General features: G+C 41.5%; 1 protein-coding gene across 9 annotated transcripts in view; it reads right to left on the bottom strand.

Annotated features, from left to right (window-relative positions):
• The window catches only part of PTPRT (protein tyrosine phosphatase receptor type T), a 793,719-nt gene that overhangs the window by 383,442 nt on the left and 384,827 nt on the right, over positions 1–25,450 (bottom strand). For all 9 annotated transcript variants that reach the window (XM_040447029.1, XM_040447037.1, XM_040447031.1 and 6 more), the window contains exon 8: positions 4,346–4,455. In XM_040447029.1, the coding sequence (XP_040302963.1) occupies positions 4,346–4,455 (110 nt within the window). The remainder of the gene's footprint in view (positions 1–4,345; positions 4,456–25,450) is intronic.

Below are 25,450 nucleotides of genomic sequence, written 5' to 3'. Positions count from 1 at the left end.
GGAGGCACAGGGTCTCAAGGTCCATGGCTTCAGGGAGCCCATCAAGACATGAATTCCCGACTGAAAGAAAGGTGTCAAAGTCCAGGTTAGCAGCAGCAGAGAGGCAGATGTGACAAAGCATTCCGATCTTCCACCTGGCTAGCTGAGTCCTCATTGAAAAATCATAGGTGATGGAAATGTCCTTGCCTCTGGCACATTTTCCAGATGTCTCCAAGATGCCTGTGTACCTACAGCCCACTAGTCACACAAAATCCAGTTGCTTTTGTAAAGAATGTAAATCTGATTCTTTTAGTCCTCTGCTTAAAATCCTCCCAGGGCTTTCTATTTCTCTCAGGATAAAGCACGAACTCTAGGAGCCCTGCACAACCCGACCCTGCCCACACACTTTCCATATGCTCTCATCATCATGATCCCCTAACTCATGAAGCTTCAGTCACTCTGACCTTCTTCCTATTTGTTAAACATCCCAAAGTCATTCCTACCCCAGGGCCTTTCCACTAGCTATTTTTCCTTCAAGTGTCATCACTGCATTATGTTCAAAGACTCCAGTCATAGGCAGTTTCATATTGGAGAGAAACTCCAAAATGAGGTATAAGCCTTTGATTTTGTGGGTTTGACATAGATTTATTTTTCTCTTGATTCTTACCCATTGAAGCCCAGAATAATCTGACACCTTCGTATTATAAAAGGGGACTTAAGCCCAAAGACGGAATGAGACATAATCAAAGCCACTCAGATTTGGGGCGCAGAACTGTCCAAGGATAGACCCAGAGGTTGTGACTCAGACTCATGGGAAAAGAAATTTAATTATTTAAACTTACTTGAACCTACTACACTGAATAATATTTCCAGTGTTTACATAGCCATAACCCTCCTTTACTGCACCCACTGCTCCTTTTTTGGCTTTTGACTTTGTCAAGTCCAAGGTTGTATACAGGAACATACAGAGAATCCTAGACTTCTCTTCTATTTGTGTTATCCTATTTTCCTTTGTCACAAAATACACTTTTTGAGACCAGAGGAGGGTGAGTTATAATTTATGGGTTCCTCTCTAGAAATTACAACCAGAACCTAATTTTAAAAATCAAATTGGTTTCATCTAATTAAATTTGGAAATTGCCTCATAAACACATACTCTGTTATAAATGTCTTGAAAAGCAAGGTCTCCTGCTTACTATCTGGGATGGGAATGGGTTGAACCCAGCATGGAAGGGCCTCCCTGTCTCTCTCTGCTCAGGAGGACATACTCACTCATCAATTGCTGAAATTTTCTCAAGAGTAGTGTGGTCTAGAGCAGTGCTTCTCAAACTCTCACGCCCACGTGAATCACCCAGAAAATCTTGTTACCAGGAGACTCTGACCAAGGTGGTCTGCTGGGGCCTGAAAGCTGCATTTCTCACCAGCTCCCAGGTTATGCCAATGCTGCCGGTCCACCGACCACACTGAGTAAGGGGCAAGGCGTTGGCACTTGAACTCAAGACCCACGAATCTGCCATCTCAGCTATGACCTTGGTCTTCACACCTCAACTCTCTGGGTTTCAATTTCTTCATTTTTATGTACTGTGAGAGCTAGCATTCATTGATGCTATTTCTAAATGCCAAACACAGCATTGAACATATAAGTATGTGTACAAATGAATATAAATGAGAAGCTCTTTGCTGTACCCACGGTTACAATGGCAGAGCTAGAGTTCAGAATGAAGCTGTCTGACCTCAAAAGCCAACATTCTTACCTTCGGAGGTCCCACTAGCCTCTGATGCACATGGTCATAGCCACGTTTATGCTCAAAATACAATGACCTCAGCCCATGAACTCCTTGGCTCCCTTCATTGCATCATCTAAGATATTTAGCATATTCCCAAAAGGTGACGTCCAGAGCTCATGGAAAAGTCAGATAGCTGCAGCCTTCCATCTCTCACTCTCTGTAATCACAGCACAGGAAGCAGCTGAGAAGCCAACTGAAGGTGTCTCTCCAGAGCTGTGTCCAGGAGAGCCCATCACAGAAATGCCAGCATCCCCGGTGACTGGTCTTTGGAAATCGACAAGGTACAGGACTCACACACAACTGAGAAGGGTGCCCTGTACCGATCTGTGCCCACCATCGAGCCCAGAACTCCAGAGGTCTCATATGCTGAGACCTCAACTTCATGGAGCTGCTGCTTGAACAGGGTGTATCACTCACAGCTGGGACCGCTCCCTTGCACTCTCTCCACCCCATCGTCTCTTCTTCTCACACAACAGCATGAGCAGGTTTCCTAGCCCATTCCATGCACACATCAGAGGAGGCAGGATACTTCCCAAGTAAGAAATTGGTCCGTGCAGGGATATGACGTCCCCTGCAACATGGCCCAGCCCAGTGGTTTCCAAGTGCAGCTGGGTACAAAGACTATAGGGCCTTTTCAGGACAAAGTTGTCCTCAATTCAAGGCAAAAAGAAAAAATAAGGAGACTCATGAGTTATTCATAAAGCTAAATTTATTCAATTTGAAGGACTGCCTTTTATTCTGAAATTATGTCCTTTCTGTATTTTTGAAGTTATGTCTTTTATGAAATGATGTTAATAAAAAATGGTAAAGAACTGGATGTTGGTCCTCCAAGCCTTTTGAAATGTTACTGGCCTGTGAATTCCAAAAACCTTGAACATCTGGCATAGAGAGCCATTTACATAACAGCACCAAGTGAGCGTGCGTGTGTGTGTGTGTGTGTGTGTGTGTGTGTGTGTATGCGCACGCGATGGCAGCTTCCACTTCACAAAGAATGGCAGGTAGCTCTGAACTGACGAGGCTTTGTTTCAGCTGAGTTTTTGGTCCCTCTCTCCCCCACAATGAGGCACTTCTGAACATGTCCTGGGCAAGGTCGATATGGTACCTCCCCGCCCCTAGCAGCTTCCTGCAGGAAGGAAGCTTCTCCCAACCATGTGGGCCCAAAATGGAATATGATACAGCTCTCCTTTTGAGGAAGCTGGGATTTGCTGAGTGAAGGCATTTTCTGAAGGTGTTACACCTTGTACATGATGGATGGTTTTCTCCTTCCTCAGAGAGCTCTGAGGTCCTTCCAGGTCTCTCTAGAGAGCTTCTGTGTCCATTCAATTCATCTTAAATATTTCTCCATCACCAATACTCTTTGATTTCCCTCCCTTACGTGGGGATATTCTTTCACAGCTCACTCTCAATACCTCAATATCTCTCAGTACCTTTCTGCATGAGCTCTCAGGGGCTGCACTGCATTTCAGCCTGGGGATTCTTGTAATCTTTCCCACCTCAAACCCTCTACAGGAACCCTAATGCAGCCATTACCACTCTCATCTTAGAGGGGAGCAGCAGGCCTGGAGAGAGGAAGACCCTGAAAAAGGTTATGAGAGACCACAGCGGTGCTACTGGGATGCTGGGGGCCATCACGCAATACCACAGAAGGGCTACTGGGATGCTGGGCTCCATCACGCGAGACTCTGGCATGTGGGACTTCATCACGCGAGACCCTGGCATGCAGGGCTCCATCACTGCAGCTTTGGCTTCCATACCCTTCCTTCTGCACTGCTGTGGTCTCTACTGCAGCCCGTACCACAGTCTCCCAGCATCTCAGAAGATTCAGGGTGGGAGGATAGTCAACCTTGACCACATCTCAGTACTTGAGTTCAGCTATATCAGCCTCACTGAGGTTCCACTGTTTTTGTTTTGCAATAGACTTCTATACAGTTTGTTCTAAGTTTGAAAGTTTTCAGGAAGCCACATTGTGTTGGCTTGATGGGTACCTTACTGTCTGAGGAGGTTCTGCTCCATCTCTGATATGATGTCATATCTCTGATAGGATAAGGCCCTGCTAATGCTGGGAGGGGAGCTTCTGATACCATCACCTGAGTAACAATAAAATATGCTGTGGCCAAAGAGCAACATTAAAACTTAAGAATCACGCACCCCCAGGGCAGAGAATGACTTCGGGATTTTTTTCTGGAAGCCCAGAAACTAACAGGTGTAGGATGAGCATCATCTGGGTGTTGTGGTTTTCCACATAAAGTGAACTATAACTACTGTGTGCTGGGCCTGGGTCTTCTGGGCTCTGCTGGGACAGTCTGCCTCCCTGAGTGCCCACTCCTTTCTAAAGAGATAAATAATCACTTCAAGGTGTGGTGTGTCCAGTCTTCTGGGTCACTGGGGCTGTCAAGCTGCTCATCTGTATGACCTTGTGTTGTCTTCTCACTGTATTGTCTGAAACCTTTGGGTAAGATGTGTCTTACTCACCTTCATGCCCTCACTGGAGCCCTGCACCCAGTAGAAATTTTCCAACTTCAGGCTGAAGTCAATTGAATGAAGCCAAACCAAGAGGTAGAGCAAAGGGGTCTTCTTACCTCATACAGTGTGATGACCCCGTTGGTCTCATTGGGAGGTTTCCACTGGATGTAGATCTTCTCCTCAAAGGGCCCTCCTTGGATAGATTCTAGGGGAACAGCTCCTGGAACTACAGAAGGGAAAAGGAACTTGATGGCACCTACCATCTCATTTCCCCAGCCCCACTGAATTAGAACAGCAGTTGGCCAAGCTTTCCTGTAAAGGGTCAGATGATACTTTAGGCTTTGTGGACCTTACAGTACCTGCTATAATAGCTCAGCTTTGTGCTTGTAGCACAAAACAGCCACAGACAATCCATATACAAATGGGCATGGCTGTGTTCCCATAAAACTTTATTTGAAAGAAAAAGACACTAGGCTGGAGTTGACCCCTGGGCCATAGTTTGCTATTCCCCCTCCCCCAGGTGACCAAATGGCTTTTTATCTGCAGACTAAGCAAGTCTGTGTTTGAATTAAACCTGAGCAGTGTAGGCAGGACATCAAGAGGCCCCAGCCCTGCCATCAGGTAGGATTCTAGAATTAGACTCTTGCCTTAGGATTGGTAACCGAGGAATGCAAAGTGAGCATCACTACCATCTTCCTGGACCTACCAGAGTCTCCAACTATTCCTCAGTTTCCGAATTGCTGAACCCAACAGGATCTATGTGTCTTGAAACCACACCAATTAGAAAAGTCTGTTTCACTCCCAGAAGGCAGGTAGTTTGTCTCACTGCTGAGTCTCTGATGCTTGGCACATGGTAGATGCTTAATAAGCATTTGTTGGTTGGTCAAGCAGGTGAATCGATGACCAATGCCAGCATTTTGCCCAAATGAGCAAAACCTTTCCTGGGAGGCTTTTGAACCCAGCTCAGCCTTCCTGCCAGCACCTTCCTGCTGGATTCCAGCATCATTATGATGGTCCAGAAGATGCTGAGCCATAAAATAAATGATTCTCCAAACTTCCAGTTATAACCCCCCAGGGAATCATGAATTCATGTAAATCATTACTGGATCTATTTATATTTTGGCATTATAAAAGCAGGTACTTTTACTAAGCACTTACTCTTTGATCAGAATTTTACATACATTATTTCATTTAAGCCACAAAACAGCTCTGCCCAGGATGTATTATCTCCGTTGTGCCGATAAGGGAACTGAGGCTAAGAGAATTAAATAACTTGCTCAAGGTCATCCGGCTCTTAAGTTGTAAAGAGGGAACTGAACACCTGTCTATGAGCTTCAAAGCATATACTCTTAATCATCATGGTACGCCTCTCTCGATATAGCCTTGGCCATATGTTGCAATCAGTTCCCTATTGTTAAATTAAAATATATTTAGTTTTTCTCATTACGGACACGATACACAGAATTTGTTGAATATTAAGAATATACAAAAAGGGTAAAAAAAAGAAGGAACAAAATCACTCATAATCCCCATATCTGGAGATATTTTTCCCGTATTTTTATGCCTATGCAAATACATATGTTATTTTTAAAAATTAAACTCCTACCATGCATATTGTGCTATGACCTTCTTTTATCACTAAACAAATCACGGGTTTTAAAAAAATCCTTAAATGTTCTCTGGGGCCACGCATTTTAATGCTCCATTAGAGTCACATTATTGGGTATTAAACTTGGTCTGAGGGGTACAGGGGTGACTCAGTCAGTTCAGCATCCAACTCTGTATTTCGGCTCAGGTCACGATCCCAGGGTCATAGGGTCGAGCTCTGAGTCAGGCTCCAAGCTGGACGTGGAATGTGTTTAAGATTCTCTCTCCCTCTCCCTTTGCCCCTTTACCACATGTGCATGCACACACATGTAGGTGTGTGAGTGCTTTGTCAAAAACAAAAAAAGTTGGTTTGAATTTTTTATAGGTAACACTGCAATGAAAATTCTTATAAATAAGTATTTTCGGGGCGCCTGGGTGGCGCAGTCGGTTAAGCGTCCGACTTCAGCCAGGTCACGATCTCGCGGTCCGTGAGTTCGAGCCCCGCGTCGGGCTCTGGGCTGATGGCTCAGAGCCTGGAGCCTGTTTCCGATTCTGTGTCTCCCTCTCTCTCTGCCCCTCCCCCGTTCATGCTCTGTCTCTCTCTGTCCCAAAAATAAATAAACGTTGAAAAAAAAAACTTTTTAAATAAGTATTTTCATGAAACTCTGCAGACCTCCCTAAGATACATTCTTAGAAATTAATCTATTGGGCCAAAGTGGTTGAACTATTTTATTTTTAAGGCTTTTGACACATATTGCCAGATTGCCTTCCACAGAGTTTGTACCATTCTGGGTTCCCCCGAAAGAAGAACACGACTATTCCCAATCCATGCCAACACTATTTAAAAAATTAAGTGTATGTGTGTGTATCCTTTTTAGAAAACTGGAGAATGTAGTTTTTTTTTTTTTTCAGTTTAATTGGCCATTTGCATTGACTCTTTTATGAACACGCTCTTTATAACCTGCTCTCATTTTCCTCTATGGCTCTTCATTTTTGTCCATCGTTGTCTTATGGGTTTGTAATTACAATCTCTTTTTAAGGATATAAGCTTCTTTTTGCATGAGTTACAAATATTTTTGTCAGTTTTTCATTTGCTTCTTGAATCTTTTAGGTAAGTAGAAGCTTCTAAATCATCAGATCTCTGATTGCTTTCCCTATCTATTCATCCTTGCCACAAACATCAGGACTTTGAGGTAAGGGCACAAAGTACTGGGAGAATTACAAGCAGAGAAATCTAGTCTAGCAAGTCAGGATATGAAGAGGAAAATAAAAGTTGGTAGATTAGAAGTTCCTAGGACAAAAGTGGGGGGGGGGGCGGTTAGCTGTTGGGAGTGTGGTGGGTTGGCTCTGTGAGGGCCACAGTAGAAAGAGCAAGGCCCTCCTGGGGAGAAAGGATGGTAATGGTGGTATAGAAAAGAAGCTGATGGTGCAGGAGATTTGCAGCTGCTGAGCAAATGTGATTTGGTTGATGGTTAAGGGTGAAACATGGAAGCAATGTGTCAAGGAGAGACCCCAGCTTGTCTGTTTTAGACACCTGGAGTGGGTCACAGTGCTGTTCACAGAAAGAGAGTCTTACAGGAGGGCTAGTTTAGGAAAGGGAGCTGGTGAGTTTTGTGATGTTTCATTTGAGGTGTGTGCAGAGCACCCAAATGGCAACGTTGAGTAGCAGCTGGATATACAAGATTAAGCAACTGTGTATAAGGGAACCAACAAAACAGGTCCAGGACTAAGCCAAGAGGAAAATTACCATGTTAACAATCAGGAGGAAACAAAGAAACTGAGAAACTGGGAGGCTACATTCAGAGAGGCAAGAGGCAAACCAGGAAGGTGGGCTGTCAGGGGAGCAGCCAAAGGGGGATCCAGAAGGGTTGGGTTCATAATGACAGAGATGACTGAGTAGTCAAGGAAACTACAAACTTAAATTTGCCCACTGAACTTAGTGTCTTCAAGGTTACCTGTGACCTAAGCAAGAGTAATCGAGAGGGGAATGCTGGCCTCACAGCCCTCCTGCCATGGGCAGAGGAGAGCGCAGAAGGTGAGAGACCCTGAGCAGACAAGCCAGTGATTTTGGCCTCCAGAGGACTGATGCAGCAAGAGCGGGGATGGGAAAAGGAGCACAGCAGCGCCCCCTTCCAAAGGCTGGAGAGGTTTTGGCAGGATCACAGGCAACCGGGAAAAATCCAAAATTGAAGTAAGCGGTGGGGTCCAGTCCTGAAAGGCAGCAATGGGGGTGGGTGGAGAGGAAGCACCTTTCCCCTCGTGAGAGAAGACAAGATGGGAAAATGTGCAGCTGCTTTGGAATGGAGAGCTGAGGCGTCCTCCTCATGGCTCCATTTTCTTGAGAAGTGAGGGTGAAACCATCTACCAACAGTCAGGGATTGGGAGAAGATTTAAGAGCTGCAAAGTGAGCTGAACGGAGAAATGGAGATGCTACTCTTAGCAAGGGTCTATCCAGGGGAGGTTAAGACTGTGAGTATCAAGCAGCTGGCCTTCAGGCCACCTGGTCTCCTCCAGTATTTCCAGTTTAGAGCAAATTCCCGTTCTCACCCCGGATCAGAACAAGAGTCATGTGTATTGTCTTCTGCTTGATTTATTCCCACTTTCTTTTTGAACCTAATTTGTTGATCCGTCTGGAATGTGTTTTATATATTGCACGAAACAGAAATCTCACTGTAGTTCTTTACGGTTTTCTTAGAACAATTAGTTGACCAGCCAGAACTTTCCCCAGTGATTTAAAATATCACTTTCCTAGCATGTTCAATTATTTTATATCCTGGCACATGCTGAGCGGCTCCCCGCTCTATTTCCGAGTCACAGCCTCTTATTCTGACAGTATCTCTCTGTTGTGTTCATGTAACATGTTTTAATAGTTGACAGAACAAGTCCCTTTCTTTTACTGTTCTTCTTTTGCGAGGTTTTCTGGGCTTTCACTACCCTGTTGTTTTTCCAGAACACTGGAAAAAGTTTAAAAAACTTCAAAAATGTTCCATCAGAATTTTTATTCCAGTTGTATTCTTCACTTCTCTGAGGGACAAATGACACCTTTTTATAATGAGCCCTCCCACCAGTAATGCTGTACAAATCGTCATTTATTAATGCTTCTTTTTATGTCCCTTAGTCAGAAATATGTTTTTAAAATTCCTTACACATTACATTTCTAGGACTTTATTGCTTTTCGTCATATTATTTTTGACTCTATTAAAAAGTATCTCTTATGAAATCTATCACAGACAAAAGGAGAGGTAATGAACGAATAGTTTATAAAATAATTATGAAATGAACACACATGTACCAACTATCCCCTCTAAGAAACAAAACATCACTGCATCACTGAAGTACCCTGCGTGTTCCATACTGCTGACTTCTCTCTCCCCATCAAAACAAAAACAAAACAAAAAATATCCAAACAAACAAACAAACAAACAAAAAACACCCACTCAGGTACTAGCCAGGTTTTATGCTAATCATTCTATTTTTATTTGGAGTTATAAATATATGCATCTATCCCAAGATATCATTTTGCTTCCTCCGGCTTCATGACATACATATGAAAGTAAGTCTTTGTATTAAATGATTTGCATTTGTCACTCAATATTGTTTTGATATTCATATCAGTTGATACAGGTAGTTGTATTTCATTCATCTTATGAATATAGTCTTACTTATTTTGTCATTCTGTAGATGGTGAGATGTCCTGTAGATGGATGATAGGGCTTTTTCTCAGAAGAGCTATCTTATGACATAGTGCCTATGAATATTTTTGTATGTTCAGTTGAACATTTTTAAGAGTTCACTCAGGTATACCCAGGAGTAGGATAGATAGACTAAGGGTATAAATGTCTTCAGCTTTACTGAGTGAAGTCAAATTGTTTTCCAAAGTGGCAGTAGCGATTTATATTCTCTCCAGCAATGTTTTGAAAGGCCCTCCTTCTCTAAATCCTTACTAACACTTAGTACTGCCAGATTTAAAAATTCTAGACCATCTAGCAAACATGAAATAATACTTCATTGAGGATTTATTTGCTTTTAGCTATTTACTAAAGAGGCTGAGCACCTTTAATGCTTATTGACCATTACTGTCCTTTTCTTATTGATTTGTAGAGGTTCTTTGTATATTCTTGTTACTGATCCTTTTATTGGATACATGTGTTATAAAAATCCTCTCTTGGTTTGTCTGTTTTCCATTTCTCTTTATGTTACCCTTGGATAAAAATTAGTTCTTAGTTTTAATGTAGTCAATTTTATCAGATCTTTTCTGAAGAAGAGAAAGACAGACTTAGTAACTTAATTGTAGCAATAATTTCACAATGTGTACATATATACATGCTGTTGTACATCTTGAATATACACAATTTTACTTATCAAATATACCTCAATAAAGCTGGGAAAAACAAACAGACTTAGATGCTGTTGGTGCCACACCCACACAGGAATGCTTACTGCAAAATGTTTGTTACTCTACTTGAAGGCTGTGAAAGCAAACTTGTCTCCACATAGGGCAAGCGAGAACTCTCAGAGAGTTAATGCCCCTAAAACAATCTTCAAGCAACGGAAGATACGAAATTCATAGATGAATATCGTAGTGTCCTCACTACTTGATTGGATTAACTCTGAGACATACTCTATTAATACTTTCCAAACTACCTCCAATGAAAGTGATTATTATTGTGTTGTCGTAGTTGTTTCCAACCCACGGTGGACCAATATTACCATAAAATACAAAACCACAAAAGAATAGCAAAATTAAAAAGTAAAGGTAAAATTTAAAAACAGAAAAATGGAAGCCTCTCCTTTTAAAATACTTAACCTCTATTTCTGTAATTATCTTGTCATGGACCAGGAAGAGTTTCTAATTCACTGCTGGTCCCTGGACCACACTTGGAGTGGCATTATTCTAAAACCCAGTTATTCACAAGGTAATTTTTAAGTTTATTTTTTAATATAATTTATTGTCAAATTGGCTTACATACGACACCCAGTGCTCATCCCAACAAGTGCCCTCCTCAATGCCCATCACCCATTTTCCCTCTCACTCTCTGCCCCCATCCACCTTCAGTTTGTTCTCTGTATTTAAGGTCTCTTGTGGTTTGCCACCCCCCCTCTGTTTGTAACTACTTTTTCCCCCTTCCCTTCCCCCATGGTCTTCTGTTAAGTTTCTCAAGATCCACATATGAGTGAAGACATATGATATCTGTCCTTCTCTAACTGACTTATTTCACTCAGCACAATACCTTCCAGTTCCATCCACGTTGCTGCAAATGGCACAATTTCATTCTTTCTCATTGACAAGCAGTATTCCATTGCATACGAAACCACATCTTCTTTATCCATTCATCAGTTGATGGACATTTAGACTCTTTCCATAATTTGGCTATTGTTGAAAGTGCTGCTATAAACACTGGGCTACATGCATCAGCACTCCTGTATCCCTTGGGTAAATTCCTAGTAGTGTTATTGCTGAGTCATAGGGTAGTTCTATTTTTAATTTTTTGAGGAACCTCCACACTGTCCTCCAGAGTGGCTACACCAGTTTGGATTCCCACCAACAGTGCGAGAGTGTTTCCATTTCTCCACATCCTCACCAGCATCTGTAGTGTCCTGATTTGTTCATTTTATCCACTCTGACCCATGTGAGGTGGTTTCTCAGTGTGGCTTTGATTTGTATTTTCCTGATAATGAGTGATGTTGAGCATCTTTTCATGTGTTGGGTTGGCCATCTGGATTTCTTCTTTGGAAAAGTGTCTATTCATGTCTTCTGTCCATTTCTTCACCAGATTATTTGTCTTTCAGGTGTTGAGTGGCCAACTAATCTTTAACAAAGCAGGAAAGAGCATCCAATGGAAAAAAGACAGTCTCTTTAACAAATGGTGCTGGGAGAACTGGACAGCAACATGCAGAATGAAACCAGATCACTTTCTTACACCATACACAAAAATAAACTCAAAATGGATGAAAGATCTAAATGTGAGACAGGAAACCATCAAAACTTTAGAGGAGAAAGCAGGCAACAGCCTTTTTGGCCTCAACCGCAGCAATTTCTTGCTCGACACATCTCCAAAGGCAAGGAAATTAAAAGGAAAAATGAACTACTGGGACATCATCAAGATAAAAAGCTTCTGCACTGCAAAGGAAACAATCAACAAAACTAAAAGGCAATCGACAGAATGGGAAAAGATATTTGCAAATGACATATTGGATAAAGGGTTAGTATCCAAAATCTATAAAGAACTTACAAGGTACTTTTCTTGATAACACACCAATACTGGCTTCCTTCCCTTCCCTTCCCTTCCTCCCTTCGTTTAGGTTTATTCCTAAACACCCTGTATTTTTATTGCTATTATAAGTAGTATCTTTTTAAAAGCATACCACATACTTATTGGGTAAATAGAAACACAATTGACTTTCTAATGTCAACTTCTTTGTCAAACATGTTACATTCTCTTCTTAATTCTAATAATTTGTGTACAAATTTCTTTGGGTTATCTATATAAATAATCATAGCATTGCAGTCGATACTAGTTTTGTTCTTTTACAATATTTTAACTCTATTTAATTTTCTTGTCTTCAGCCAGAGCCATCAATATAATACTTAATGGAGAGACTGTAAGTATTTGTGTACTTTCCAACATTAAAGAGAATGGTTTTATTATTTTATCCTCAAGTATGGTGTTTGTAGGTTTCTTAGTTTCCCTTTATCAGGGTAAGAAGATCCTTTTCGTTCCTGGTATACAAGGATATTTCCTTTTTATATCCTGCTGAGCTTTAACTGATGCTTTTCTGTATCTATTATAGTAATGACACATTTTTTGTACCTCTTAGTTAATGTAGTGAATTACATTAATGGATCTACAAATGTTGAACCAATATTGATTTCTTAAAATAAAACTAATATTTTCCTAGTCGTATACAGCAATGGATCGTTTGCTAATATTCTGTTTGGGGTATGTGCACTTAATTTTCCTTTTTCTCATAAGCTTGTGTGGTTTAGATACCAAGGTTACACTAGTATCAAGAAAAAGAAGAGGAAAGTGTTACTTCTTTTTTTTTTTTTTTGCTCTTTGAAAGTGTATATATAAGATTGGAGATACCGGTGCCTTGAGTATTTGATTGCAATTGCAAGACCATTCGGTACTGGTGTTTTCTTTGCTGGAAAAGTTTAAACTATTGATTCTATTTCTCCATTTGCTGTAAAATTATATAAGTTTTGTGTGTGTCTTGAGTCAAAATTTGAAGGTCATATTTTGTTAAGAATTTTTCCATATCCCACAAATGGTAAAATTTATCAGTATAAAAGGGTATTTATATTTAGTATCCTTATTTTATCCTTTTGTGAAACAGCCACTACACAAATGTATAAAACAAATATTCATCTCATTAACTTACTAATAATCAATTTCATACCCTCAATAGGTAACCTTCTTAACTTCATAACAATAATGAATCTTGTTTTTCATTATAATTTTTATTTCTTAAACATGTATCCCTAAGCACTATAGGGTTTATTATTAAATTAAAATACTAAATATAGTAAATAGTATTAAACTCTTTTACAAAAATCAGTCTGAGAGACCTAACCTCTTTATATTATTGATTCAATTCCATGTGCATGTTCTAGCCCAGCATTTATTTATACATTCTGGCGAGAATGTGGATTAGTGTTTTATTCTGTTTTTAAACCTTGCTTCTTGCCATAATTCTCAGGGGATATTTGCTTTGAATTATCAGATCAGTCCCTTTTAATAAGAATGAAAGCATCTGTGCAATAATCTTTCTTTATGCAACCTTACAAGAGGTAGATTGAGATGGTTTGGTGGGTCAAGATATGTTCTGCTAGTGGGGTGTCTGAGTGGCTCAGTTGGTTAAGCGTCCGACCTCGGCTCAGGTCATGATCTCGCAGTCCGTGAGTTCGAGTCCCATGTTGGGCTCTGTCCTGACAGCTCAGAGCCTGGAGCCTGTTTCAGATTCTGTGTCTCCCTCTTTCTCTGACCCTCCCCTGTTCATGCTCTGTCTCTGTCTCAAAACTAAGTAAACGTTAAAAAAAAAATTTTTTTTAAAAATGTGTTCTGCTAGTGATTATATGAGTACTGGTTTTAAATATTTCTAACCCGGAGGGAAAGGGAGGAATTTAGATACATCCATCTATCATTTGGCTAGCTAGGAGGTCTACCTGGTTGAAGGTGGGAAGGGGAAGGTTTGAGAAGGAAAATAACCAGGCCATAGTACATCTTTTCAGAGAGAGAGAGAGAGAGAGAGAGAGAGAGAGAGAGAGAGAGAACGAACTTTTTTGGTATTTTTAAAGGCAGCTTTAAGTCATCTAGGACACTGCCCCTTCCTTGAACTGGAGCATCTCTTCCCAAAGCTAGCCTTTCATTAAATCCCCCTATTTTCCTTATTCACCACATGCAGGCTTGGAGTGAGAGCTCTCACTCTCTGCAGTGTAGACTGGCATATGAAGAGGCCATCTCCTGCTCTCTAATCCCTCACTCCATCCACCAGCTCCATAGCCCAACCTTGCCTTCAGCCTGGTCAGCCAGAGTTTGAGGATATTAATGCAGGTTGGACCTGTAAGTCTACCCCCTTGGGCCCCCAAGGGTGAGGAAGGGGTTTCTTTCGATGGTTACAGCTCAGTCATCTTTTCCCTATTTACACCTGCTTCTTCCAACAGTGCGTTCATTCCTTCCTTCCAATGTGGGTATGGCATCATCTTCTAGTTCTCAGGGCAGGTTTAAAGGTGTTCTTCTCCAACAGAAAGACAAATAAAGAAACTGATCCCATTCACAATTTCACCAAGAAGCATAAAATACCTAGGAATAAATCTAACCAAAGATGTAAAAGATCTGTATGCTGAAAACTATAGAAAGCTTATGAAGGAAATTGAAGAAGATATAAAGAAATGGAAAAACATTCCATGTTCATGGATTGGAAGAATAAATATTGTCAAAATGTCAATACTACCCAAAGCTATCATCTACACATTCGATGCAATCCCAATCAAAATTGCACCAGCATTCTTCTCGAAACTAGAACAAGCAATCCTAAAATTCATATGGAACCACAAAAGGCCCCGAATAGCCAAAGTGATTTTGAAGAAGACCAAAGCAGGAGGCATCACAATCCCAGACTTTAGCCTCTACTACAAAGCTGTCATCAACAAGACAGCATGGTATTGGCACAAAAACAGGCACATAGACCAATGGAATAGAATAGAAACCTCAGAACTAGACCCACAAACGTATGGCCAACTAATCTTTGACAAAGCAGGAAAGAACATCCAATGGAAAAAAGACAGTCTCTTTAACAAATGTGCTGGGAGAACTGGACAGCAACATGCATAAGATTGAAACTAGACCACTTTCTCACACCATTCACAAAAATAAACTCAAAATGGATAAAGGACCTGAATGTGAGACAGGAAACCATCAAAACCCTAGAGGAGAAAGCAGGAAAAGACCTCTCTGACCTCAGCCATAGCAATTTCTTACTTGACACATCCCCAAAGGCAAGGGAATTAAAAGCAAAAATGAACTACTGGGACCTTATGAAGATAAAAACCTTCTGCACAGCAAAGGAAACAACCAACAAAACTAAAAGGCAACCAACGGAATGGGAAAAGATATTTGCAAATGACATATCAGACAAAGGGCTAGTATCCAAAATCTATAAAGAGCTCACCAAACTCCATACCCGAAAAACAAATAACCCAGTGAAGAAATGGGCAGAAAACATGAATAGACACTTCCCTAAAGAAGACATCCGGATGGCCAACAGGCACATGAAAAGATGCTCAACATCGCTCCTCATCAGGGAAATACAAATCAACACCACACTCAGATATCACCTCACGCCAGTGAGAGTGGCCAAAATGAACAAATCAGGAGACTATAGATGCTGGAGAGGATGTGGAGAAACGGGAACCCTCTTGCACTGTTGGTGGGAATGCAAATTGGTGCAGCCACTCTGGAAAACAGTGTGGAGGTTCCTCAGAAAATTAAAAACAGACCTACCCTATGACCCAACAATAGCACTACTAGGAATTTACCCAAGGGATACAGGAGTACTGATGCATAGGGGCACTTGTACCCCAATGTTTACAGCAGCACTCTCAACAATAGCCAAATTATGGAAAGAGCCTAAATGTCCATCAACTGATGAATGGATAAAGAAATTGTGGTTTATATACACAATGGAGTACTATGTGGCAATGAGAAAGAACGAAATATGGCCCTTTGTAGCAACATGGATGGAACTGGAGAGTGTTATGCTAAGTGAAATAAGCCATACAGAGAAAGACAGGTACCATATGGTTTCACTCTTATGTGGATCCTGAGAAACTTAACAGAAACCCATGGGGGAGGGGAAGGAAAAAAAAGAAAAAAGAGGTTAGAGTGGAAGACAGCCAAAGCATAAGAGACTCTTAAACACTGAGAACAAACTGAGGGTTGATGGGGGCTGGGAGGGAGGGGAGGGTGGGTGATGGGTATTGAGGAGGGCACCTTTTGGGATAAGCACTAGGTGTTGTAATGAAGCCAATTTGACAATAAACTTCATATATTGAAAAAAAGTAAAGTTTACCAACTGTAAAAAAAAATAAATAAATAAAGGTGTTCTTCTCTCATTTCTTTGGGAAGGTAGTTTAAGAATCAGACCACCACCTTTAATGGAAACTCTCACTTTCGTCCTGTAGACCCAAAAAACAGCATCGCATCATGGCAAAGGCCGCAGGCTGAGGCAGACTGCCCAGGTTTGTGTCCTGTTCTTGCCATTTCTGGCTGTGTAACCTGGAGCAAGTTGCTTAACCTCTTTGCAGCTCAGTTTCCTTAAAGTAGGGATAAAATAGTACCTGCTTCATGGGTGTTGTAGCGCTTGAAAATATTCACACAGGTAAAGTGCTGAGCAAAGGGGCTGGCACAGAGGAAGTATTACTCTGTGTTTGCTCCTCCCCCTGGTCCCTCACATCCTGGAGAACACCAATTTGCTTTTCTGCAGAATCAGGATTATTACTATTTTCCTTGGTGTTTTTGCCTCCATTCTTCCCGAATGGTGTTACACAGCTAGTCATAAAAGCCGTATCTTCCCATAACTTACTGAGTATATTAAATAGCTTTTGACAAGCACCTTCTGATTTCTATGGTAATTTTAAAATCTATCTTCTCTCTGAGGACTCGGGATTCATTCATCCAAAAACTTATTTATTGCATGCCTATTCTCTACCTGGCACTGTTCTAGGTGCTTGAAAATACCCAGTAAACAGAAAAAACAACAACAACAACAAAAAAAAAAACCCCAGACTCCTCAGTGTGCATTCTAGTGAGAGAAGCCAGATACTAAAGTGTATGGTGAAATATGTAGTATGTTAAATGATAAATGCTAACGAGATACGTGAAGCAGAGAAGAGGGACAGAGTGTGGTGCAGGAGGCTTCCAGTTGTTCATAGAATAGTCAAGCAGGATCTCCCTGAAAAGAGACATTGACTTGAAACAGGTGAAGGAAGCAGCCCTGTTTGTTTAGGGGAAGATCATTCCAACGAGAAGAAACAGCACCTACAAAGGTGCTGAGGCAGGGACACAGCTGGCATATTTGAGAACAATGACTGGATCTGTGTAGTAAGGCCGAGGTAGAAGGAGATGGGGTCTGAGAGGCGGCCAGAAGTAGAAGTTGTGGCCACGTGGGGCCCTGTGAGCCACTCCAAGGACGTGGACTTTTAATCTCAGTGATGTGAGAAACCGATGGAGGGTTCTGAGCAGAGGGGTGAGGATATGATTTGCCTGGTGGTTTAACAAGACCGTTCTGTCTGCTAAGCTGAGAAAAGAGTGCAGGGGCTAGAGGGGAAGCTGAAAGATCATTGAAGGACTATTGCAATAGTCCAAGTTGGAGATCACAGTGGCTTGGAACACAGAGCTAGCAGTAGAGACTGTAAGCAATGGTCAAGTTCATGCTATTTACTGAAGGATGAGCCAAGAGAACGGGCTGATAGATGGGATGTGGGGAGTAAGCAGGGCTGCTGCTTTGCACAAAGCAAAGGGGTGCCAACCACAGAGAATCCAGGATGAAAGGTATTTAGGGCCTCGGGTGTGATAAAAGTGAACAATCAAAGCTTTTGACTCAAGCCACTAATAAAAGGCAGTTGCCATTAACTGAGATGAAGAAGACTGTGGGAAGAATGAGTTTGGGGGTGGATGAGGGATGATCAGGGGGTCAGCTCTAGACGTGTTTAATTCCAGAGACCGATTAGCAATCTAGCTGGACAGGCTGAACAGGCAGTTGCTAAATGACTCTGGAGGGCAGAGAAGAGGTACCAGAGATACTGATGGGGGAAATCAGTGTGTCATCGGATTGTAAAGTCAAGATAATAGAGAAAACAGGGGGGGATCAGTGGGGATCAAGGGTCAACAAACTATGGCTATAGCCAAATGCAACCAGCTGTTTTATAAGTAAAATTTTACTGGAACACTGGCACACACATATTCATCTCTACTGTCAGAGTGAGAAATCTGAGATGGAGGTTATAGAGGGAATACAGGTGATTCTAAAACGGCCCCCTGCCCATGACTAACAGAAATTTTGCAAAGATTCCCCGCTTTGGTTTTCTTCTAGTTAACTCCCTCGATTAAAAATCTGCCTGCCATGTCTGATATTGGCCACACACCACCGAGTCTGTACTCTCGGCAGAAAGTAAGTCCAGTGCTTTACATACAGACCTTCACGTAGAACACCCTAAAGGGATTGATGGTATTACCACCCCCAATCCATGGACAGGGACACTGCAGTGCCAATATGAAAGGAATCTAAGCAGAGCTGGGTAACAAAGTAGTGAACAGAGCCTGGATGTAGCCCGGATCCTTCTGGCTGGAAAGTATTTTCTGAATCAGCCTTTTTTTCCTTATTCCGGTAGATGTGGGTTCAGAACTGCTGAAAGGCAATCTCACTGCCTGTGAGTAGCAAAGCCAGGTCATCTCAGCCCCACACTAAAGCTTTTTTTTTTTTTTTTTTTTTTTGCCACACCACACCACTGCTCCACAGGTCACGATGTCCTTCCAATGAAGCGGACTTACTTTCTTTGGATTCAGCTGGGTCTCCCCTCCCGCCCCTACCACTCTCTCTCATCATGAAAAGACTTCTTGGAGAAAGATTCTTTTTCCGTCTTATCTTCTAATTCTGTGTTACTTTAGTCTTCTTTTTTCTTTATAATTCTTTAATGAGTCCACATATTCCCTTCCCACAATTTCATTTCTTCTTGTATCTAACAGCAAAGAACTTTCCATCCTTCTGACAGAGTTCTACAACAAAGGTTAATTACTTTATAATTTCATTCCCTTAAAAAAAACACACTAAAATTGCTAATTTTAACTGTGCTTCTTGTCAGTAAGTTCATGTAAATTCACTGTAATTAAACCAGATGTTTTCTTGTGCCTAAAAGTCAGGTGGTAATTTAAAGGAAATTTTCATTTCAACATAAAGGGGGACAGAGTGTAATCAAGGAAAGTTTTATACCCTCCTCTCCTCTTCTCCTTTCTTCTCCCCATTTTTCTATCTGGAAAGTGGGGCTGATAATTGTGAACTCTGTGGGTAGCCGTGTAAACAAATCATATAAGAGCTCTGAGCCCTGAAGAGTCAACAGAGGTTTCCTGTCCTGTTTACCTTATCTAGGTCTTTTATTTGTTTGGGGGGGGCGGGGCTCTCCATTCCAGGTGCCATATTTGTTGGTTAATTGGTTCATAAAGAGACTCAGAACTTAAGAAAAATCAAAATAATTTGAAAATGGTTTGAAGGCCACCAGAATCTGTTAAGTGCATCTGATGGAGACAAGACAGATTTCCTACTCTTGGTGAAGGAAAGATATTTTTTTTCTGGGTAAATGTTTACATGTTGTCAAATATATCTTTTTAATGGAACTATACAGTGGTATGTTAGTAAATGTTTCACAACCAACTTTCCAAGAAAAACAAAAACACCAACAGGTCTGCCAATATCCATGGTGCACATTCCCCACCGTGACCAATTTGGAGCAATGAATATGATATCACAGAACTAGGAGGTGGAGACAGAGGCTAATGATTAGCTCTAGCAAGCCACTATGAGTTGGTTTTGAATACAGATAAAATATGTCACATATATCCTCTCCTTCTTAAACAGTGTATATAAACAAGATCCTGTGATATGGGGAAGAGGCATGGACTTTGATGTCAAATATTTATTCACTCACCAGACAGTCAATGAGCAACTTACTAGCTGTTTGGCAGGCAACAAACGTGTGTGTGTGTGTGTGTGTGTGTGTGTGTGTGTGTGTACACATATGTGAACACACACAGTATTTCAGATGATGATGAATGGCACAGAAAAAAATTAAGCACAGAGAGTGTTGGGGAGGTTTTGGTTAGGTTACAGGATTATCTAATAGATGGTCAGAGAAAAAATTATGGGTAAGATTTTGGGATGCATTCGTTTGTTCTGCTACTTGTTGTGTGGCAACCTCAGACAGGTTCCTTGAACTCCCTGAACCATGATCATATCAATAAACACCTTCATCACAGGATTCAGCAACTCACTGTAGGAATGAAGGATATCAGCACAACACCTAGGTCAACACGAGCATTCAAAAACCACAATTGCATTTCTCCTTATCTTTTATACTATCTCAAGGCCATCTTTGTAAAACTCTAAAATGTACTGAGCTCTAATTAAACAATGTGTTCAGACTTGCTAAGATGTGCATAGCTTTACACCCTTCCACTAAATGACTCTGGACTGTTATTTATTGCCTTGCTGTTATTGCCTTTTATCCTTTTGTCACTTCCCTCTTCTTGATTTCATGTGCTGCATGTTGTTACTATACATGCACCTGTCCCTAGCAACATACAGTGTCCTTCTAGTTTCCGATGACCTGAGGAATGAGATAATAAGACGTCTACAAATGCACACAAAATACAAGCACTCATTCCCAAGACATGTCAGTCTTTCCTATAATGCAAGTACATTTACCATATTATATGAAATAATATATGTATTATATGTGATTAATCATATTTTATATAGATTATATTAATATAGTATGTACATATTAATTATAATCAACTATATTTTATACACTTATTATAAATTATATGGGAGCCTACAATTCCTTACTGCAAAGTAGGAGAAATAATACTGTTTGCTTGCTTCCTCACATTTGGTGTTAAGAGAAATGCATCTACATTGCTAGCGAAAATGTAAAACAATACAACTTCTGAGGAGGAGTATCCGTCAATATCTAACAAAACTGCGTGTTTTTTTACCCTTTGACTCCAGCAAACCCACTTGCAGGAATTTACCATGAAAATACAACTCCACAGATACCAAAGTAAGTGCAAGGCTATTTGCTGTAGTATTACTTTTCATAGCAAGTAATGGGAATAACCTAAGTGTCCACAGGATGCTGCTTGAACAAACCATGTCATATGCACATAAAAGAGTCTCCTACAGCTATCAAAAAGAGTAACACAAATCTGTACAAACAAATATGGAGTGATTTCCAGAGTATACTAAGTGAACAAAGCCATATGATGTGGAGCGCATCTGTTTTGCTATCTTTTATATGAAAATAAGAGAGGAATAATTTTTACCTTTTGTGCAAAATGAACTATAAGAAAACTATATCTGAAATGAATAAAAATGGTGGCCTTGGGGGTGTGGACATGAACAGTGTGAAAGAGAGATGGTGGCACTATCTCTGAGCATACACTTCTGCAGTTTTGACTTTTGAACCACGTGACTATTTTGACTTTAAAAAATAAAATTAAATAAAAAGGATGGGGGGAAGCGAGCCTTAAAATGGAAACAAATGAGCCTAAATGGGCCTCAAATTGATAATATAACCACAAAGAGAAAAGACGAAGCCTTTGAACACTGCATTTTGGCTGCTGAAGGAGAGAAAAGCTGAAAAGAAAATCTTTAACCTAATAAAGTTGCTTTCTTGTTTTTAGGGGGATTGGTACTGTACTTCTGAAACTGTTTTATATGTATTTTTTTTTTAATTTAAAAAAATTTTTTTTCAACGTTTATTTATTTTTGGGACAGAGAGAGACAGAGCATGAACGGGCGAGGGGCAGAGAGAGAGGGAGACACAGAATCGGAAACAGGCTCCAGGCTCTGAGCCATCAGCCCAGAGCCCGACGCGGGGCTCGAACTCACGGACCGCGAGATCGTGACCTGGCTGAAGTCGGACACTTAACAGACTGCGCCACCCAGGCGCCCCTGTTTTATATGTATTGTATGAAGAAGCAAATGGAGAAATGTGTGGATGTTGGGAACCAGAGTTCTCACAGTGGGAGGAAGGAGAGATCTGTATAGAATGAGGGTGAACACAGAGGAATGAATCCTGAGGTGATATGAATCAGTATGACTTTGTGATTTAAAACAGATAAATTATATTCCTCAGTTCTACCTACTTGAAAAGTCTAGAGGCGGTAACACCCCATCGATCACAGCTAAGATGTATATCTTAGTGCCAAAATACCACTCCCCACTGAAAGCAACCAGAAATCCTTAGATAAGTGGTTGACTTCAGGTCTGGGGCAGAGATATTACAAGGGTGGTCTAGAATATTTTGTTATTCCAGAAGCAAGGAAGACTAATGAGAACATGTCAAAAGAACCTAGGAGCCAATCTGAAGGGACTCCCACTAGCCACAGATGAGATAACGTGAGCACCAAAGAGAATTATAAGTAGTGCTGGACTTTAATACAGAGTCAAAAAAAAAAAAAAATGAGGAGGGGGATCTCTGAGTCAGTAGGGATACTAAAAATGGGGAGGGAGATGGGGAGAGAAAACCCTCTATAACGAAGAATGCTAATTAATACATGTAGAGGGAAGGACAGATTTAAAATTCACTCTTTTGGAAATACTAATGTAGTAACTGATTCAGGCGAGGATTGTCAGGGAGGCTAAGACCGCTGGGTGATAAGTGTGTGGGGAACTGGGTAGTCAACAGACCTCACAGGGCCACTACACAGATTGGCTGATTTACAAAGGGACAAGGACCACACTTAGAGTAGAGGAACCTATGTATGTGAGCAAATGCAGCATGTCAGGGGCTTTCTGACATTATGTAAGTCTTGATATGATACAGTGAAAAGTATGCATCACCAACTCATGGGGCATTTTTGCCAAAAATGTCTCATTTTCTGACTTTGTCACATAAAATCATGCTTAGCATTATTGGAAATGTGAATATGGATTATTTGTTTACTTGATTATTTTTAAATTAATGCTAAATTTCTAAGATGTCCTATAGTGTTGTGGCTATGTAGGAGAATGTCCTTACCCTTATGTAATGTATGCTCTCAAAGAGTTGAGAGATCAGATGTTGGGACTTCTGCAATTTACTTTTCTTTATTTTTTAATTTTTATTATTACTTAAATGTACTTATTTTTGAGAGTTCATGAGCAGGGGAGGTACAGAGAGAGAGAGAGAGAGAGAGAGAGAGAGAGAGAGGACAGAGGATCCAAAGCGGGCTCTGTACTGACAGCAGTGAGCCCGATGAGGGGTTTGAACCCACGAACCATGAGATCATGACCTAAGCTGAAGTCGGACACTCAACCAGCTGAGCCACCCAGACGCCCCTGCAATTTACTTTTACATACTTAAAAATATTATGTATTTTTATGTGTGATATCTCCACGTCAAACATACCATACATACATATGAATAAGAAAATGTAGCACAGTGTTAACAAATACTAGATCCAGGCAAAGGGTTCACAGGTCTTCTTTGTCCTACTCTTAATTCTTCTATAGCCTTGAAACACTGCAAAATAAAATCTCAGGTATAAGTCACCACGCACAATACACCTGTTCGTGCCTAGCACAGGGTAGGTACTCAATAAATGGTAACCAAAGTGAGGCCATCATCAAACCGATTTTATCTTTAAAGGCCTCATATATTCCATTTCATAATTGCAACTACGGTCTGGGGAAAGGCAGAGAAGCAAGCATTAAACAAGTGAGCCACGGTTTTATCTGAGTCATCTGTGGAAACAGGGAAACAGGGAAAGTAAAGAACCCATTTGGTCTCCTACCTACTTCCTAACTGATGCAACAGGGCTCGGCAGCCACGGCTTCTTTCACAGCCGCGGATCACTTCATAGGCCCTCAAAGGCACTGGGGGCCTGAAATTACAAATTCTGCAAATTCCCCGGAAGACAATTTTGAAGCACAGACAAAAGCAGCACGAATCCAGTCAGCTCAATCCGAGAGGCTGCTCTTTGCCTCTGTGAGAGGGGTTTCACTTAATCAACCAGAGCCATGATCTATCCGGTTTGTCCTTGAGGTGAATGAGCTCCCAGCAACGGAAAGGGTGCTTCTTTCCTCCTGAGGAGGAAGGGAACCTGATTCTGTCACATAGAGGGGCCTACTATCTTCTGAGGTCTTCCTTCAGCACAGTGGTTCCTGAGGTGGGGCCTCAGGATGGCTCTAAGACTGAGGACCGAGTCTTGGGTGTTGGTGTTTTTATTATGATAATGTCCACATGTCTCTGTAGAACAGGAATTGATGTTTTATTAATGGTGCTTAATTAAAGTTTAATTTCAAAGCATTGCTGCTCTCGAGTTATTTTGATAAAGGCTTTGTGATATTTCCCCCCACCCCTGGTGACAGGAAGGAGAAAGGGAGAGGTTGAGGCATGGCTTAAAGATGGGACTTGGGATTTCCTGTTGTAGATGTAGGTAATCCTCCAAAAGCAGCCTGAGGCATGAAGAGCATCCTGGAAAACATACCCTGAGCTGCTCCTGGGCCACACCCTCTCATCCAGGTTGAGTCTTGAATTTTCAAGCTGAGTTTCAACGGTGGTGGCTCCTCCTTAACAACAACTTGCTCCTGAACCTCCCTTCCTGTCCTGGTTCTGCTTTTCAGATAAGGCACTGACCAGATCACCACTCCTTGAGAGTCTAGGTCATATTTTCACCAACCAACTGGGAGTGCGTGTCGAGAGTTCTAGAGAGGATTCCTAGGGCAGATTAATGGTCTCTCGGTTGCTTGTGCTTTGGGATCTTTTGTCAGACATATTTTTTTTTTTCTGTGACTTAATCCAAATGTGGCAGCCACATTCATTGGAAACCTACAATCTGCTGGACATTATTCCAGTTTCTTTATGTACCACTCCTTTCAATGAGCATAAAAAGCCATCAGGTGGCCACTACTTCTATCTCCATCTGACAGGTGAGGAAACCAAGGCACTGAGAGGGTAAGCAGCTCATCCCAGGGGTGGTCCTCCAGAGCTCACCTTCTGTTGCAGCTCATCCTTGTACCTGCTGGAGGAGGGGCTGTGCGTTTCTCAAACAACAAAGCCATCCAGGAAAGGGCCGGCAGCTTCACCTGGAGCCCAACCCAAGGCCGCAGATCCTGAGCTGCAGACAGAAGCCCAGAGGAGACGCCCACCCCTCCACTGGGGGTTGCATGAGAAGGGGTTCACAGGAAGCATACACTCAGGTCATCGTACAAGGTTGGTCCAGGGGAGACTGTGTCCACAGTGGACTGAGGTTCAATGCAAGGCAGGAAGGTGGGAGCAAGGCGACAGAGGCTGGGTCTCCGCTGCAGCTACTACCCAGAAAAGCAGTCTGCTGGGGTTGCAAAGAGTCGTTGCGATGATGAGTTTAAAAGGG

Source organism: Herpailurus yagouaroundi, unplaced genomic scaffold (assembly GCF_014898765.1).
Source record: "Herpailurus yagouaroundi ecotype Mexico unplaced genomic scaffold, PumYag 196, whole genome shotgun sequence".
Lineage (NCBI taxonomy): Eukaryota > Metazoa > Chordata > Mammalia > Carnivora > Felidae > Herpailurus > Herpailurus yagouaroundi.
Note: the sequence above shows the minus strand (reverse complement) of the source record. Positions and strands in the feature narration are given on the sequence as shown.